Below are 18,673 nucleotides of genomic sequence, written 5' to 3' on the forward strand. Positions count from 1 at the left end.
TGAGTTAAACGTATTTTAAAAACATTGCCATTATACAATAGTTACAATGCAATAAATCAGTTAAACTTATTTTCAGAGCCTTGCAAGTTGCAACCTTTTTAGTCATTCTCCAGAGCATGTAGCATCTGTAGAAAATCAATTAATAAAATTATAAAAAGTGGCACATATATATTTCCTGACAGTGAATTGATATTGTTATTTTAATAAAAACCTTGATGATACTGTGCAGAGTGGACTGGACATAGGACGCAATGTATTGCTGCAATCTAAATGTAAGACTGCATCATTTTCAGGTGAACTATGTATACAATACAATAAAAGATTTCAATACAAATAGACATTTCCCATATCCAATAATCTCGTACAGGATTTAATTTAAACGGGCTCAGTGGTGGGGCGCCAAAGTTTCCTTAGATTTCTCTTCAGCCTTGGTGATTACAGAGATTCTTATGCATCCATCCCTGTAGTTGTCCTAAGGAGGGTCCAGAGATGCCATCCAGGCAGGTGTTTCTATGGCCCTCCCTCCTCCATTGGTTTTCAGTCACTCTTTGAGCCTATTATGCAGTACAAAGTCATGGAGACAACCATCGCCAATATCTAGGAAAACAGGAACAGTAAATAAATGCTAAACTTTTAAACAAAGCCCACCGTATGAAACTGAACACAACATCACATTATTTTTGTTGAATTTGCATCAAAGCATCTACATTTACATTTGTGGTATTTGAAAAAAAAGAGAATGTGACCTTGAAATAGACAGAGCGAGGGAAGGAGTCAACAGTACCTCAAGGGCAGCGATCCCCAATGCCACTGCCACAATGACAATAGTGTTTTTATCAATCAGTTGCATAAGCTTTGGGAAGCAGCCGATGATTGTCTGGGGGGACACACAAATGTAATACAGTTATTTAGACAGGTGAGGCCACTGGGTGTCCAACTGTAAAGTGTGTTACATTCTCAAACGGGCCTTCCGTTGATGAGTTTGAGTATGGATGGAGTGTGATTAACGTGTTGAGGTGATGAGTTTAGAGCTCATACCAAGTTTGGACTCGCACTGACTACAGTGTTAACTCAAAATGATACAACGACTAGGTTCCAGTTTAACAAGGTTTACTTCACCGTATATCGTCACCATTACACTCAGGCCAGTTCCATCAACAGTTATACTACTGTGCAGGCGTACTAAACAGTGATATCACCGTTAACAGAAATATAGGGATACTTAAAACATGAACTTAACATACAGCACTTGTATCATCACAAGAGCTGAAATCAGCACTGTGGCAGCACTGTTGAGGATAGAGATGGGTGTATTTTTCAAATGGAGAGTCAGTGAAGTCTGTATAGTTGTAGAATCCACAGCACTTTAGCTAGAGTGGACACAGAGACAGATCTCATTAGAACAGTTCTGTTGAACAACTAAATAAGATGTCTAATACACAAGCAAATATAAATTACGTAATGTTATTTGAGACATTATTTGCAGGCCTAACATCTTATTTCCAAGGTATGAAAACAGGCCGGCAGGATATTGTAAAGTACCGTATCCATAGTAGCATTCCAGAGAGCGGTGACGTCTGAATTTTCTCCATAGTCCTTCCTAATGTTCTGAACCACTTTGGTTCCCAGTTTCTCAATCAACTGACCTGCCTGAAAGACATAACACAAATCACACACTCTTAGAAAAAAGGGTTCCAAAAGATTCTACAACCCAAAAGGGTTCTATGTTGAACCCTCTGTGGAAAAGGTTTTCATGAAACCCAAGAGTTCTAACTCGAACCAAAAGGGGTTCTTCAAAGGGTTCTCCTACAGGGACAGCCAAAGAACCCTTTTAGATTCTAGATAGCACCTTCTTTTCTAAGAGTGTAGTCTTTTCATCAAATTCTCCACAGACAGTCTGTAACCCCCTTTAGCAATATGAGGAGAGCGAATGAACCCAATGTACGCTTACCAAGGGTTTAAACACCAGGATAACCACTGCTCCAGCCACCTCTGCAATGAACACCACCAACACAATCACAAAGAACTAGAAAAAGAGGAAAAGGAGACAATAAGAAAGAGAGATTGAGAAAGAGAGATTGAGTGGTTGAACTGAGAAAACGGATTACAGTGCATTTACACACATTTCATTTATACTGAACAAAAATATAAAACACAACATGTAAAGTTCTCGGGCCGACTCTTTTCTCTGTGTATATCAATGATGTTGCTCTTGCTGCGGGCGATTCCCTGATCCACCTCTACGCAGACGACACCATTCTATATACCTTCGGCCCGTCTTTGGACACTGTGCTATCTAACCTCCAAACAAGCTTCAATGCCATACAACACTCCTTCCGTGGCCTCCAACTGCTCTTAAACGCTAGTAAAACCAAATGCATGCTTTTCAACCGGTCGCTGCCTGCACCCGCATGCCCGACTAGCATCACCACCCTGGATGGTTCCGACCTAGAATATGTGGACGTCTATAAGTACCTAGGTGTCTGGCTAGACTGCAAACTCTCCTTCCAGACTCATATCAAACATCTCCAATCGAAAATCAAATCAAGAGTCGGCTTTCTATTCCGCAACAAAGCCTCCTTCACTCACGCCGCCAAGCTTACCCTAGTAAAACTGACTATCCTACCGATCCTCGACTTCGGCGATGTCATCTACAAAATGGCTTCCAACACTCTACTCAGCAAACTGGATGCAGTCTATCACAGTGCCATCCGTTTCATCACTAAAGCACCTTATACCACCCACCACTGCGACTTGTATGCTCTAGTCGGCTGGCCCTCGCTACATATTCGTCGCCAGACCCACTGGCTCCAGGTCATCTACAAGTCCATGCTAGGTAAAGCTCCGCCTTATCTCAGCTCACTGGTCACGATGGCAACACCCATCCGTAGCACGCGCTCCAGCAGGTGTATCTCACTGATCATCCCTAAAGCCAACACCTCATTTGGCCGCCTTTCGTTCCAGTACTCTGCTGCCTGTGACGGTAACGAATATGCAAAAATCGCTGAAGTTGGAGACTTTTATCTCCCTCACCAACTTCAAACATCAGCTATCTGAGCAGCTAACCGATCGCTGCAGCTGTACATAGTCTATTGGTAAATAGCCCACCCTTTTTCACCTACCTCATCCCCATACTGTTTTTATTTATTTACTTTTCTGCTCTTTTGCACACCAATATCTCTACCTGTACATGACCATCTGATCATTCATCACTCCAGTGTTAATCTGCAAAATTGTAATTATTTGCCTACCTCCTCATGCCTTTTGCACACATTGTATATAGACTCCCCCTTTGGTTTCTACTGTGTTATTGACTTGTTAATTGTTTACTCCATGTGTAACTCTTTGTTGTCTGCTCACACTGCTATGCTTTATCTTGGCCAGGTCGCAGTTGCAAATGAGAACTTGTTCTCAACTAGCCTACCTGGTTAAATAAAGGTGAAAAAAATAAATAAATAAATAAATAAATAAATATGAAAAAAAAAAGATCCCAGAAATGTTCCATATGTACAAAAGCTTATTTCTCTCAAATTTTGTGCAGAAATTTGTTTACATCCCTGTTAGTAAGCATTTCTCCTTTGCCAAGATAATCTATCCACCTGACAGGTGTGGCATATCAAGAATCTGATTAAACAGCATGGTCATTACACAGGTGCACCTTGTGCTGTGGACAATAAAAAGCCACTCTAAAATGTGCAGTTGTCACACAACACAATGCCACAGATGTCTCAAGTTGAGGGAACATGCAATTGGCATGTTGACTGCAGGAATGTCCACCAGAGCTGTTGCCAGAGAATGTAATGTTCATTTCTCTACCATAAGCCGCCTCCAACGTTGTTTTACAGGATTTGGGAGTAGGTCCAAATGGCCTCACAACCGCAGACCACGTGTAACCACACCAGCCCAGGACCTCCACATCTGGCTTCTTCACCTGCGGGATTGTCTAAGATCAGCCACCCAGACAGCTGATGAAACTGTGGGTTTGCACAACCGAATTTCTGCACAAACTGTCAGAAACTGTCTCAGGGAAGCTCGTCTGCATGCTCGTCGTCCTCACCAGGGTCTTGACCCAACTGCAGTTTGGCATCATAACCAACTTCAGTGGGCAAATGCTCCTCTTTAATGCCCACTGGCATGCTGGAGAAGTATGCTCTTCATGGTTGAATCCCGGTTTCAACTGTACCGGGCAGATTGCGTCATGTGGGCAAGCGGTTTGCTGATGTCAACGTTGTGAACAGAGTGCCCCATGGTGGCGGTGGGGTTATGGTATGGGCCGGCATAGCTACGCACAACAAACACAATTGCGTTTTATCGATGGAAATTTGAATGCACAGAGATACGAGATCCTGAGGCCCATTGTTGTGCTATTCATCTGCCGCCATCACCTAATGTTTTAGCATGATAATGCACAGCCCCATGTCGCAAGGATCTATACAAAATTCCTGGAAGCTGAAAATGTCCCAGTTCTTCCATGGTCTGCATACTCACCAGACATGTCAACCATTAAGCACGTTTGGGATGCTCTGGATAGGCATGTACGACAGCTTGATCCAGTTCTCACCACTATCCAGCAACTTTGCACAGCCATTTAAGAGGAGTGGGACATCATTCCACAGCCTGATCAACTCTATGCGAAGGAAGGGCCTCCCGAGTGGCGCAGCAGTCTAAGGCACTGCATCGCAGTGCTAGAGGCTTCACTACAGATCTGGGTTCGTGTCCCGGGCTGTGTTCATGGGAGACCCATGAAGCGGTGCATAATTGGCCCAGCATCGCCCGGGTTAGGGGAGGGTTTGGCCGGCTAGGATGTCCTTGTCCCATCGTGCTCTAGCAACTCCTTGTGGTGGCCGGGTGCATGCACACTGACTTCAGTCGCCAGCTGTACGGTGTTTCCTCTGACACATTGATGCGGCTGGCCTCAGGGTTAAGCGAGCCGGGTCGTGTTTTGGAGGACACGTGGCTCTCGACCTTTGTCTCTCCCGAAACCGTACACTAATTGCATATCACAGGAATTGGATTTGGATATCACAAAATTGGGGAGAAAAAAATTATATGCGAAGTAGTTGTCGCCCTGCATAAGGCAAATGGTGGACATACCAGATACTGCCTGGTTTTATGATCCACACCTTTTTTTTTAGGTATCCAACAGATGCATATCTGTATTCCCAGTCATGTGAAATCCATAGATTAGGGCCTAACGAATTGATTTCAATTGACTGATTGCCTTATATGAAATTGTTGCATTTACCAGTGTAGCTACCTACTCTACTGTAGAAAGTTCTGAAAGGAGAAATGAGTAGCTTGATAATCAAGCTTGTTGACTGAGTCATTGTCAATCACATTGGTGATAACATAGCACATATAACAAATAGCTCATGTTTTAGGTAACCTACCATGAGCAGCATACACCTGCTCTCCTTCATGGCGCCACAGCAGCCCAGGAAACCTACGATCAGCAGCACGGCCCCCACAGCAATCAACAGGTAGCCCACATTTAGGATCTGGTTAATCTCAGCCGGAGCGTCTTTTATACCCTTGAGGAACCCCAGGATCGAGCCGCTGTCCACCTTCACCCAGATCCCCACGCCCAGGATGGCAGCGCCCGCCAACTGGGGGAAGAGAGCATAGCATTGTTGGGTGGTTTCCATTAATTCAATGAACACCACATCAATTTCTGCCCTTTGTGTCTTACCTAACATGCACATATAGTGCCTTCTGAAAGTATTCATGCCCCTTGATTTATTCCACATTTGGTTTTGTTACAGCCGGAATTCTAAATGGATTAAATTGATTTTTTCCCCTCACCCATCTACATAGAGAAATCCCATTTACTGTACGTAAGTATTCACACACTTGAGTCAATGCTTTGGCTGGGCCACTTTAGGACTTTCATATATTCTATTCTTCAATATTCAACGCAGCGTTGCTTTGGGTGTATGCTTGGGGTCATGGTCCTGTTGGAACGTAAATCATCACCCCAGTCTAAGGTCGTTTGCACATCTGAAGCAGGTTCTCATTAAGGATTTGCCTGTATTAGGCTCCATTCATTGTTCCATCTATCCTTACCAGTCTCCCAGTCCCTGCCGCTGAAAATCATCCTCATAGCATAATGCTTCCACTACCATGCTTCACGGTAGAGATGGTGTTAGATGGGTGATGAGCTGTGCCTGGCTTTCTCCAGACATAGCGCTTTGCATTCAGGCCAAATAAATGCATTATTGTCTCATCAGACCACAGAATCTTTTAATGATCTCAGAGTTTTTCACTCCAGGTGTGCTGTCATGTGCCTTTTTCTCAGGAGTGGCTTTTGTACGGCCACTCTCCCATAAAGCCCAGATTGGTGAAGTGCTGTAGAGACTTATCCCTCTGGCAGGTTGTCAGCCAAGGAACACTGTAGTTCTGTCAGAGTGGTCATTGGGTTCTTGGTCACCTCCCTGACCAAGGTCCTTGCCCGGTTGTTCATTTTGGTTGGACGGCCAGCTCTAGGCAGAGTCTGAGTAGTCCCATACTGTGCACTTGGAAACTTTCACCAGTCTTGAAATTGTTTTATACCCTTCCCCAGATAGACTTGTGATGATGCATCTATCTCGGAGAGTTCCTTGGACTTCATTGTAAGGTTTATGCTCTGACATATACTGTTAACTGTGGGACCTTACATAGACAACTGTGTTTCTTCCTACAGTCATGGCCAAAAGTTTCGAGAATGACACAGATATTAAGTTTCACAAAGTTTGCTGCTTCAGTGTCTTAAGATATTTTTTGTCAGATGTTACTATGGAATACTGAAGTATAATTACAAGCATTTCATAAGTGTCAAAGTCTTTTATTGACAATTACATTAAGTTAATGCAAAGAGTCAGTATTTGCAGTGTTGACCCTTCTTTTTCAAGACCTCTGAAATCCGCCCTGGCATGCTGTCAATTAACTTCTGGGCCACATCCTGACTGATGGCAGCCCATTCTTGCATAATCAATGCTTGGAGTTTGTCAGAATTTGTGGGTTTTTGTTTGTCCACCCGCCTCTTGAGGATTGACCACAAGTTCTCAATGGGATTAAGGTCTGGGGAGTTTCCTGGCCATGGACCCAAAATATTGATGTTTTGTTCCCCGAGCCACTTAGTTATCACTTTTGCCTTATGTCAAGGTGCTCCATCATGCTGGAAAAGGCGTTGTTCGTCACCAAACTGTTCCCTGGATGGTTGGGAGAAGTTGCTCTCGGAGGATGTGTTGGTACCATTCTTTATTCATGGCTGTGTTCTTAGGCAAAATTGTAAGTGAGCCCACTCCCTTGGCTGAGAAGCAACCCCACACATGAATGGTCTCAGGATGCTTTACTGTTGGCATGACACAGGACTGATGGTAGCACTCACCTTGTCTTCTCCGGGCAAGCTTTTTTTCCCGATGCCCCAAACAATCGGAAAGGGGATTCATCAGAGAAAATGACTTTACTCCAGTTTCCAGCAGTCCAATCCCTGTACCTTTTGCAGAATATCAGTCTGTCCCTGATGTTTTTCCTGGAGAGAAGTGGCTTCTTTGCTGCCCTTCTTGACACCAGGCCATCCTCCAAAAGTCTTCGCCTCACTGTGCGTTCAAATGCACTCACACCTGCCTGCTGCCATTCCTGAGCAAGCTCTATACTGGTGGTGCCCCGATCCCGCAGCTGAATCAACTTTAGGAGATGGTCCTGGCGCTTGCTGGACTTTCTTGGGCGCCCTGAAGCCTTCTTCACAACAATTTAACCACTCTCCTTGAAGTTCTTGATGATCCGATAAATGGTTGATTTAGGTGCAATCTTACTGACAGCAATATCCTTGCCTGTGAAGCCCTTTTTGTGCAAAGCAATGATGACGGCACGTGTTTCCTTGCAGGTAACCATGATTGACAGAGGAAGAACAATGATTCCAAGCACCACCCTCCTTTTGAAGCTTGCAGTCTGTTATTCAAACTCAATCAGCATGCCAGAGTGATCTCCAGCCTTGTCCTCGTCAACACTCACACCTGTGTTAACGAGAGAATCACTGACATGATGTCACATTGTGTTAGCTAATCCAAGTTTATCATTTTAAAAGGCTAATTGATCATTAGAAAACCCTTTGGCAATTATGTTAGCACAGCTGAAAACTGTTGTTCTGATTAAAGGAGCAATACAACTGGCCTTCTTTAGACTATCCGGAGCATCAGCATTTGTGGGTTCAAAAAAATGGCCAGCAACAAAGCACTTTCTTCTGTAAAGGGAGTAGTACACATCTTTGTACAAGTTTCTTGGCAATATCTCGCACGGAATAGCCTTCATTTCTCAGAACAAGAATAAACTGACAACTTTCAGAAGAAAGTGCTTTGTTTCTGGCCATTTTGAGCCTGTAATCAAACCCACAAATGCTGAGGCTCCAGATACTCAACTAGTCTAAAGAAAGCCACTTGATTGCTTCTTTAAATCAGAACAGTTTTCAGCTGTGCAAAAGGGTTTTCTAATGATCAATTAGCCTTTTAAAATGATAAACTTGGATTAGCTAACACAACGTGCCATTGGAACACAGGAAGGATGGTTGCTGATAATGGGCCTCTGTACGCCTATGTAGATATTCCATTAAAAATCTGCCACTTCCAGCTACAATAGTCATTTACAACGTCTACACTGTATTTCTGATCAATTTGATGTTATTTTAATGGACAAAGGTGTTTTTTTGTCAATAACAAGGACATTTCTAAGTGATCCCAAACTTGTGAATGGTAGTGTACGTGAATTAGATATTTCTGTATTTAATTTTCACTAAATTGTCAAATTTCTAAAAGCATGTTTTCAGTTTGTTATTATGGGGTATTGTGTGTCGACGGGTGAGATTTTTTATTTGATTTAATCCATTTGGAATTCGGGCTGTAACAACAAAATGTGGAAAAAGTCAAGAGGTATGAATACGTTCTACATTTCTCTTTTCATCATTTTTTATGTCTACATAGGTATTTTCCAGTAAAATGAAATATTTTTTCATTTATTTAATAGCTCCGTCACATTCTCTGACATTCATGCTGCATTTACCTTGCAGCACATCACACTATTCTACTCTGTGCCTAATCTTATTTATCTGGTCCAAAATGACATGTCTATGTCGTAAAAAGTAGTAAAACCAAAACAAATGTCTGTCCTTTTGTTCCATGTTCTCATAACTTTTTCACATTGCAAATTAGATTACATTTTTCTGGGACACAGAATAAGGATAAGGAGTGGTAAGTGATAAGGATCGATAAGGAGTGTTCTGATTGCCTTCAGATTCATTATTGTGAAGCATAACTGAACTCTGTTGCTATTATCATCAATAATTTACTCAAAAAGATGAAAACATCTCCAACTTACAAAGATGATGCCATTAAAGACAAACATCATGACTTTCAGAAATCCGAAGCAACCCATTCTTGATGAATTATTCTGCCTGGAAGAAAAGAAGAGTAAAAGGGTGAGAAAGGGAACATTGTTATGAATAATCTTATCTATGGTAATGATTATAATGTTTAGTTATTCTATGAGACTTCTGAATCATTAAGATGAGATCAGAGGTCAAAAGTCTGAACTAAATCTACTGCCTATGTCTTTAGCCTACTGTCTAGAGGAGGAAGCATAATGACCAAAGGTTCTCTTTAATTCATTTGGGAAGTACTATCTTAACATAACAGCTAAATGATGGACTTCTTATGTTATTTATCAATGCCAATTTGGAAATTGTATGTTGAGGGTTTTGGTCAATCTTATTTTGCAAACTTGCACCAGGAACCTCCTGAAAAAACATTTGCGTCATATTGAATGATATTGGAAGGTGACAGTTATGGTTTTGTGGACACAATCAGTCACTAAGGAAGCAAATATATATTCTGTCAAACAACAGAGACAAAGCATTTCTCTACTACTTTAGCAGAGTTGTTCCGAGTCATTTGCAATGAGTTGTTATGTCTGGCTAATTAGGTGACAGATGATCAGTTCTACACAATCCCTGATGCTGTTTGCTGTCTCTTGACTTGTTAGCAGGAAACCAGCCCTTTGTCATCTACAGTAAGAGTGGGGGGAAACACCAGCCACTTAACTTATCCTCCCTTTCACCATTTCGTCCTTGAACAGTCAAGAGCGCCCTTGCTTTTTATTTTATTTTACTAATGTCATATGACATTTACTGTACAGTCCACTTTCCCAACACCAACAAGAGTTAAGTGAGCCTTTGCTTTAGAATTAAGGAAAGTCCAAAGGCAATGACTAGGCAGCATGTCCCACTGTATTTTCATTTAAATGGGCCCCTAAACAAATTAATTGGCCCCTAAACGGAATATTTTTTTTACAAGAGGCAGGCCAATCCCAAAGCCTAATTGTCAGAAAGAGTATACACAGTAATTCACTTGATGTCTGAAAACCCTCTTCCATCTGGGACCACTAAATGTTCAATGCAAAAGACATCTAATTACAAGAAAACTATCCAAATGTTCAACACGGTCTGCTATTCAGATGAGAACAGTGTCCATCACCTGTCCAGGCTGTACAAGGAAATTGTAAGGAACTTTATCTTCCTCGCCCTCAGTGTCAATCAGCGGCTTATTAAAACACAGGAGCCCATTACACACACACACACACACACACCTACACAGCAGGTTAATGTCCTGTCCCGTTTTGCTAGTTAAACCATCTGTGGATCATCTCATCCTGCTCTGTTTTATGACCCCATGTGGTGCCCTTTATCACTATGTGTGTTTAGGACTGTCTGTCCCTAGTGTGTCTGACTGCATATGACCCCATACGATGGGAACAGTGATTGAGTGACTAGACGACAGCTAGTTTGTACTGTACTCTTAATAACAGCAATAACAGAACAGTAGCACCAGTAGTGTGACAGTGAACTATGTCAAGGAGTTTCTGATTGACATGTATGTCATTTTCTTTCTGATTTTCTGATTAAAGTATCCATAATAGTGTGTTTATCTTATACGGTCCCAGATAGAGTACTTAGAAAGTGAAATGGCATCGGCATACAGTACAAGTACTGAGAGACGGATGCTAAACGTCAGGATGTTTATCACTGTGTCAATGTTTAGCCATGAGCATCGGGTTAGTCATATGAAGGGGCCATAGTAACATATCCTGAATTGGTTTTCCCTCTTTCATTCATGGCGTTTTCCTGCAAGTGGCCACTCATCTTCTGCCTTCACAAAGCCATAGGCAACAGCCATAGTTAGCCTAGTGATGTAAAACAACCAGTCACATGCAAATGACTAACAAAACATCCCAGCCAGGAGCCATCAACACACAGTACAAAGACACCACCAGAAATGTTGAGGACTGCCATTTTGAGCTAGACAGTGAATTACAACCACAGGGCACTGTATTGTAATGAGTCGACACATAATATTGGTCCTTTCATGTTTTGAAAAATAAATTGACACTGTTATTTACCCTTATTTAAAGGCAAATGCAACACGAATGTGAGTATAATATACAGTAGCTATGGACCTTAAGACTTTACATGCTTTGAAAATGAAAATGCAATAAACACAAAGCAGCTAAATAACCCACAATCCCAATGTAAAGAACATCATTTAGACAAGAGTAACCTAAAAACGAAATCAATAGATACAATGATCAGGTGAATTTCAGGAAAGTATTCTTTAATCTGCTGAATAATATGACACAGTGAGTGGCATAGCTTTGTTGATTTAATGTTCGGAGTAATGTGGTATTCAGTCATGAAGACTGGATAATGAATTCATCCACCAGGAAGTCAGTGACGTGGTGACAAACATTTCCCGGAATGATGATCAAGATAGCAAATCTCTGTTGACGAACATGCCAATTAACGACTAGAGGAATGAAAGGAAAGACATCATATTCATCAAAGCTTTATCTCAGTCAGCTGTCATCCCGTGTAACAGTTGACCTAATATGGTTCAATGACAATTCCTAACATGTAGTCTACTCCAAAATGGGAAAGTTTGAAATGTATGAAGGATTACATTGTTGAAGGTGGGTTTCCTCATGAGCCCTAGGGTAGTGCTTTGAGTTATGGGGTTTTGGATTAATGGTAATACATGAAAATATTCCATTCCACAAGGACAAATCTAAATAATTGTCAGAAAGAATATACACAGTAATTCACTCACAGAGACAACCCTTTGTCAGACTCTCTGTCTGAGCTGAGCGTGCTAAAACTCTAAACACTGGACAAATCTAAAAGGATGTCATGAGCTATATTCCCATCCAATTGGCGACAGATTTTCATTCAAATATTCTCAAATGTGTTTAAAAACTATGCACATTTTCCCAGCAGAGATGTGAATCCATCAAATTGGCTTGCTGCAGATAAAAGGCTATGGGTGCAACGTAGTGCACATACATATACGTTGCAGTTAAATCGGTTTCCATCCCATTTTCAACTCTACTGGTGGTTGTCTCACAAAAAAGTGCCTTGGGCTACATAAAGTACCACAGCATGAAACAAGTGTTTCTAAAAATCCCCTATGGGGAAAAATGAATGGTGGAAAAGTGATTGGAACCATTTTCCTGTTTGACCGCTAGCTTTTATGGGTATTATGACGCCTCCATTGTGGAGCTCTATAGTAAATGTGTCCACTCTGGTATTGGCACGTGCTAAAGCGTACGCATGAGATTATTATGGACAAAAGAGCGAGATTTAAAATGTAAAAAAATGTAACGATAGCAAAGCATCGATTATCATGTCACCATAATAAGACCCTCGATATTTGTTGGGAAGGCGCATCAAACTCAACACCTTTCACTATCACCACCCTGTTAAATTCATAATTTATTTAATCTGTAACCTAATACAGTTCATGCTTTCCCGACAAATCGTAGTGGGGGACTACAAATCATCGCGTGACTCCCAAATTTCCTTCGATATGATGGTTATTATATCAATATTTGTGCATAAAAGCATTTCCACCTACATTAATCGCATAATTTATTTTACCGACACAAAAAGGTCTCATCTTGTCTAGTGTATTTTGTTTTGTCGACATTTTGAATGTTTACCGAAAAATGTTATGTTTTTATCCGACATTTACTTTACTCTCCTAAAACGGTTGGATGGAAACCTGGTTATAGAGAGGAATAATTACAGTCTTGGTCTCCGGAGAGGAACAAATAATTAATTTTTGTCAGTGCACCTGACTACAGGAGAATATAAAACGCAACATCAAAGCATTTTCAACAACCAGATGAGTCAACCCTTGTTATTCTCATTTACAATAGTATACCCAACAGTGGAGTGGTACAACAGGTTTCGTTGAGACTGGGCCTTACCTTCACTGGGGTGATGGAGAGCGAATGTGGCAAATTTACCTGTGTCCTCGGAGAGTGACCTGTACTGCGTTTTTCTCTCTTCTACACACAAACTCTCTCGTTCTCTTCCCGTGCTTCTCGGTGGCTGCAGGTTGGTTATAAACAGTGAGTTGAGGGGGCGTGCTGAGGCAAACAGGTGGGAGTGAGGCAGGTTTCAGAGGCAAGGAGCTCACTTCCCTGTGGAGTAGAAGGCCCACCTGAGGGAGTGGATAAACGTATAATAACAAGATTAACTTTGATTTTTCAATTCACCGCCTTCGATGATAATCCTACCAGTTGAAACAATGCCTGTTGAATTAAATCGAACATTTATTAGCAAGTGCATCGGTGATGTCGTACCCACAGCGTCTATTAAAAATTTCCCAAACCAGAAATTGTGGATTGATGGCAGCATTCGCGCGAAACTGAAAGCGCGAACCACTGCTTTTAATCAGGGCAAGGTGACCGGAAACATGACCAAATACAAACAGTGTAGCTATTCCCTCCGCAAGGCAAACAAACAAGCTAAGCATCAGTATATAGACAAAGTAGAGTCGCAATTCAACGGCTCAGACGCAGGAGGTATGTGGCAGGGTGTAACGCACTTCTATGAGTAGTGGGTGCGGAGTCAGGCGCAGGGAACAGAGGGTAAAGGACAATTGTTTTTTATTCCAGTGCAGGAAAACGGTCACGCCAAAACACCAGGCGCATAACAAAGACCAGCCCAAAAACAGGACCAAACCAGTCTGGAGAAAAACAAGAAAATCGCACAACCACAAACACGAACAGAGGAAATAAGCCCGCACAAAAGCAGGCGGGCATCACCGGCTGCAGCACCTCTCCTCCGGACCGTACCCCTCCCAGTCCTGCAGGCCCTGGGAGGGCGGGTGGAGTCCTGCAGGACCTGGGAGGGCGGGTGGGGTAATGCAGGCCCCTCACCCGGCGTCTAGAGTCCAGAACAGCACGTACTGTGTACGCCGGGGACCCCTCGATGTCCAGAGGGGGCGGAGGGACCTCCGGCACCTCACCTTCCTGCAGGGGACCAGCTACCACCGGCCTGAGGAGAGACACATGAAACAAGGGGTTAATACGATAGTAAGAAGGGAGTTGTAATCTATAACACACCTCGTTTATCCTCCTCAGGACTTTAAATGGCCCCACACACTGCGGCCCCAGCTTCCGGCAGGGCAGGCAGAGGGGCAGGTTTTGGGTCGAGAGCCAGACCCCTTCCCCCGGTGCAAACAAGGGGGCCTCACTGCTGTGGCGGTCAGCTCGCCTCTTCTGCTGTCCACCAGCTTGCTTAAGGGATTCCTGGACGGCCCTCCAGGTCTCCTTAGAGCGCTGCACCCACTCCTCCACCGCAGGAGCCTCGATCTGAGTCTGATGCCACGGTGCCAGGACCGGCTGGTAGCCCAACATGCATTGAAACGGTGACATGTTCGTGGAGGAGTGGCTGAGCGAGTTCTGAGCCACCTCTGCCCATAGGACGTACCTCGCCCATTCTCCTGGACGGTCCTGGCAATACGACTGCAGAAACCTACCCACCTCCTGGTTCACTCTCTCCACCTGCCCATTACTCTCTGGGTGATAACCCGAGGTCAGGCTGATAGAGACCCCCAGACGCTCCATAAACGCCCTCCAAACTCGGGACGTGAACTGGGGACCCCGATCAGAAACGATGTCCTCATGCACCCCGTAGTGCCGGAAGACGTGGGTAAATAGGGCCTCCGCAGTCTGTAGGGCCGTAGGGAGACCGGGCAATGGGAGGAGACGGCAGGACTTAGAAAACCGATCCACAACGACCAGGATCGTGGTGTTCCCCTGAGCCGGGGGAAGATGGGTAAGAAAGTCCACCGACAGATGAGACCACGGCCGTTGTGGAACGGGGAGGGGCTGTAGCTTCCCTCTAGGCAGGTGCCTAGGAGCCTTACTCTGAGCGCACACCGAACAGGAAGAGACATAGAACCTCATGTCCTTAACTAAGGTGGGCCACCAGTACTTCCCCCTAAGACCCCGCACGGTCCTCGCCACACCAGGATGACCCGAAGAGGGTAGTATGTGAGCTCACCAAATCAATTGATCACGGACACCAAGCGGCACGTACTTAAGACCTGTAGGACATTGTGGAGGCGCAGGTTCCAACCGTAATGCCCGCTCGATGTCCGCGTCCACCTACCATACCACCGGTGCCACCAGCCTTGAAGCTGGAAGGATGGTAGTAGGATCGATGGGCCGATCCTCGGTGTCATAGAGACGGGACAGTGCGTCGGCCTTCGTGTTGAGGGAACCTGGTCTATACGAGATAGTGAACCTAAATCTGGTGAAAAACATGGCCCACCTTGCCTGACGAGGATTCAGTCTCCTCGCTGCCCGGATATACTCCAGATTACGGTGGTCAGTCCAGATGAGGAAAAGGTGCTTGGCCCCCTCAAGCCAGTGTCTCCACACCTTCAGGGCCTTTACCACAGCCAACAACTCCCGATCCCCCACAACATAGTTTCGCTCTGCCGGACCGAGCTTCTTCAAAAAGAAAGCGCAGGGGCGGAGCTTCGGTGGCGTGCCCCAGCGCTGTGATAGCACGGCTCCAACCCCAGCCTCGGACGCGTCCACCTCCACTATGAACGCCAAATAGGGGTTCGGATGTGCCAACATGGGAGCATAAGTAAACAGCGCCTTCAAATGACTGAACGCTCTGTCCGCCTCTGCCGACCACCGTAAACGCACCGCCCCCCTCTTCAGCAGTGAGGTAATGGGAGCCGCCACCTGGCCAAAACCCCGGATAAACCTCCGGTAGTAATTGGCAAACCCTAAAAACCACTGCACCTCATTTACTGTGGTCGGAGTCGGCCAATTACGCACGGCCTTAACGCTGTCACACTCCATCACTACCCCCGAGGTGGAAATGCGATAACCCAGGAAGGAAACGGCTCGTTTGGAGAACACACATTTCTCAGCCTTAACGTACAGGTCATGCTCCAGCAGTCGCCCAAGTACCTTGCGCACCAGAGACACATGCGTGGCGCGTGTGGCGGAATAGTTCAGGATATCATCAATATACACCACCACACCCTTCCCGTGCAGGTCCCTGAGAATCTTGTATACAAAGGATTGAAAGACGGCTGGAGCATTCTTTAACCCACACAGCATGACAAGGTACAGATGTGGTACTAAACACGGTTTTCCACTCGTCTCCCTCCCGAATACGCACCAGATTATACGCACTCTTGAGGTCCAGTTTCGTGAAAAAACGCGCTCTGTGAAATGATTCTACCGCCGTAGCGATGAGAGGTAGCGGGTAACTAAACCCCACTGTGATGGAATTGAGACCTCGATAATCAATGCACGGACGCAGACCTCCCTCCTTTTTTTCACAAAAAAGAAACTCGAGGAGACGGGTAACGTGGAGGGCCGAATGTACCCCTGTCCCAGAGATTCCATGACATATGTCTCCATAGCCAACGTCTCCTCCTGTGACAATAGGTACACGTGACTCCTGGGAAGTGCAGCATTTATCTGGAGGTTTATTGCGCAATCCTCCTGTCGATGAGGTGGTAATTTGGTCGCCGTCTTCTTACAGAAGGCGATAGCCAAATCGGCATACTCTCAGGGAATGCGCACGGTGGAAACCTGGTCTGGACTATCTACCTGAACACTCCTCTGACCACCCCTGGAGAGCCCCATGTTTCCATGAAATCCTGGGATTGTGACTAGCCAGCCAGGGAATCCCCAGCACCACTGGAAATGCAGGTGAATCGATAAGGAAGAGACTAATCCGCTCCCTATGATCCCCCTGCGTTAACATGTCCAGTGGAACCGTGGCCTCCCTGACCAGCCCTGACCCTAACGGTCGGCTATCTAAGGAGTGCACAGGGAAGGGTGGATCTATCGGCACCAGGGGATCCCCAGCTTACGGGCGAGTCCGCGATCCTTAAAGTTCCCAGCTGCGCCGGAATTGACTAGCGCCTTATGCTGGAGAGAGGGAGCAAACTCAGAAAAATAAATTAATACAAACATGTGACCAACAGGGAGCTCTGGGTGAGTTTGGTGTTGACTCACCTGGGGTGACCGACAAGTGTTCTGCCTGCCCTCTCGACTCCCAGACGAGCTCCTCCAGCACCGGTCGGAAGTGTGTCCTCTCTGACCACAGCTGGCGCAGGAGGAGCCTCCTCCGGTACCCCTCGATACGCCTCCCCCCTAACTCCATAGGTATGGGAGGAGGAGGTGGAACTGACATGAGTTCATCGAGGGAGAGAGTGGCGTCCCGACAAGCTAGCTCCCTGCGTACGTCCTCCCAGGGGCTGCACCGATAGTGGTCCATCAGGGCCCTGTTATTCCACCCAGCCCCAGCGGCCAAGGTCCGGAACTCCAGCGCGAAGTCCTGTGCGCTCCTCGTCTCCTGCCTAAGGTGGAACAGCCGTTAACCTGCCGCTCTGCCCTCCGGAGGGTGGTCGAACACGGCCCGGAAACGGCGGGTGAACTCTGGGTAGTGGTCCCTAGCCGAGTCTGGGCCATTCCAAACTGCGTTGGCCCACTCCAGGGTTCGGCCCGTCAGGCAGGAGACAAGGACGCTCACACTCTCTTCACCCGAGGGAGTCGGCCTCGCGGTAGCCAGGTACAGCTCGAGCTGGAGCACAAATCCCTGGCACCCAGCCGCCACTCCAACGTGCTCCCTCGGGGGTGCGAGAAGAAGTGCGCTGGGGCCGGACGCTGCCGGAGGAGTGGGTGGAGTCGTCGGAGGAGCTGGAGGCGAGGTAGGGAGACCACTCCTCTCCAATCGGTCCATTCTCTCCATCATTTAGTCCATCGCCGACCCAATCCGATGGAGGATGGCCGTATGATGGAGGATGCGCTCCTCCATAGGTGGAAGGAGGGTGGCCGCTGCTCCTGCTGACTCCATGGTGGTGCGGGCTTCTGTAAAGCACTTCTATGAGTAGTGGGTGTGGAGTCAGGCGCAGGGAACAGAGGGTAAAGGACAATTGCTTTTTATTCCGGCGCAGGAAAACGGCCACGCCAAAACACCAGGTGCATAACAAAGACCGGCCCAAAAACAGGACCCAACCAGTCTGGAGAAAAACAAGAAAATCGCACAACCACAAACACGAACAGAGGAAATAAGCCCGCACAAAAGCAGGCGGGCATCACCGGCTTAAATAGCCCAACTAAAACCTAAACAAGAAACAGGTGTAACCAATATGACAAAAATCAACAGAAAAGGGAAAAGGGATCAGCGACTGTCGAGCGCCGCCCGAACAGGAAGAGGAGCCACCTTCGGTGGGAGTCGTGACACAGGGTCTACTGTCCATCATGGATTACAAAAAGAAAACCAGCCCCGTCGCAGACCAGGATGTCTTGCTCCCAGACAGACTAA

At 45.5% G+C, this 18,673-nt stretch overlaps 1 protein-coding gene across 2 annotated transcripts; it reads right to left on the bottom strand.

The window, feature by feature from the left end:
* LOC109897624 (tetraspanin-1-like) lies at positions 1 to 13,508 on the bottom strand. 2 transcript variants are annotated; one of them, XM_020492140.2, is made up of 8 exons: positions 13,327 to 13,508; positions 9,349 to 9,424; positions 5,391 to 5,606; positions 1,952 to 2,026; positions 1,543 to 1,650; positions 1,245 to 1,370; positions 785 to 877; positions 1 to 597 (listed from the first exon to the last, which is right to left on the bottom strand). In XM_020492140.2, exons 2-8 carry the CDS (start codon positions 9,403 to 9,405, stop codon positions 538 to 540), a joined length of 735 nt encoding a protein of 244 aa, XP_020347729.1. In that variant the 5' UTR covers positions 9,406 to 9,424; positions 13,327 to 13,508; the 3' UTR covers positions 1 to 537. The 2 variants fall into 2 exon arrangements, with proteins under 2 accessions (XP_020347729.1, XP_020347728.1); XM_020492139.2 differs by having other exon boundaries at positions 13,288 to 13,508.
* Positions 13,509 to 18,673: the final 5,165 nt, after the last annotated feature.

The sequence above is a fragment of the Oncorhynchus kisutch genome, linkage group LG10 (genome assembly GCF_002021735.2).
Source record: "Oncorhynchus kisutch isolate 150728-3 linkage group LG10, Okis_V2, whole genome shotgun sequence".
NCBI classification, from domain to species: domain Eukaryota; kingdom Metazoa; phylum Chordata; class Actinopteri; order Salmoniformes; family Salmonidae; genus Oncorhynchus; species Oncorhynchus kisutch.

Excerpts from the sequence above, each read along its gene's own strand:
- LOC109897624 (XM_020492140.2), bottom strand. The coding sequence starts at position 9,405 with ATGGGTTGCTTCGGATTTCTGAAAGTCATGATGTTTGTCTTTAATGGC. Across the intron at positions 5,607-9,348 it reads TCTTTAATGGCATCATCTTT|TTGGCGGGCGCTGCCATCCT; the intron begins GTAAGTTGGAGA and ends CTCTTCCCCCAG. Across the intron at positions 1,651-1,951 it reads TCCTGGTGTTTAAACCCTTG|GCAGGTCAGTTGATTGAGAA; the intron begins GTAAGCGTACAT and ends TATGTCTTTCAG.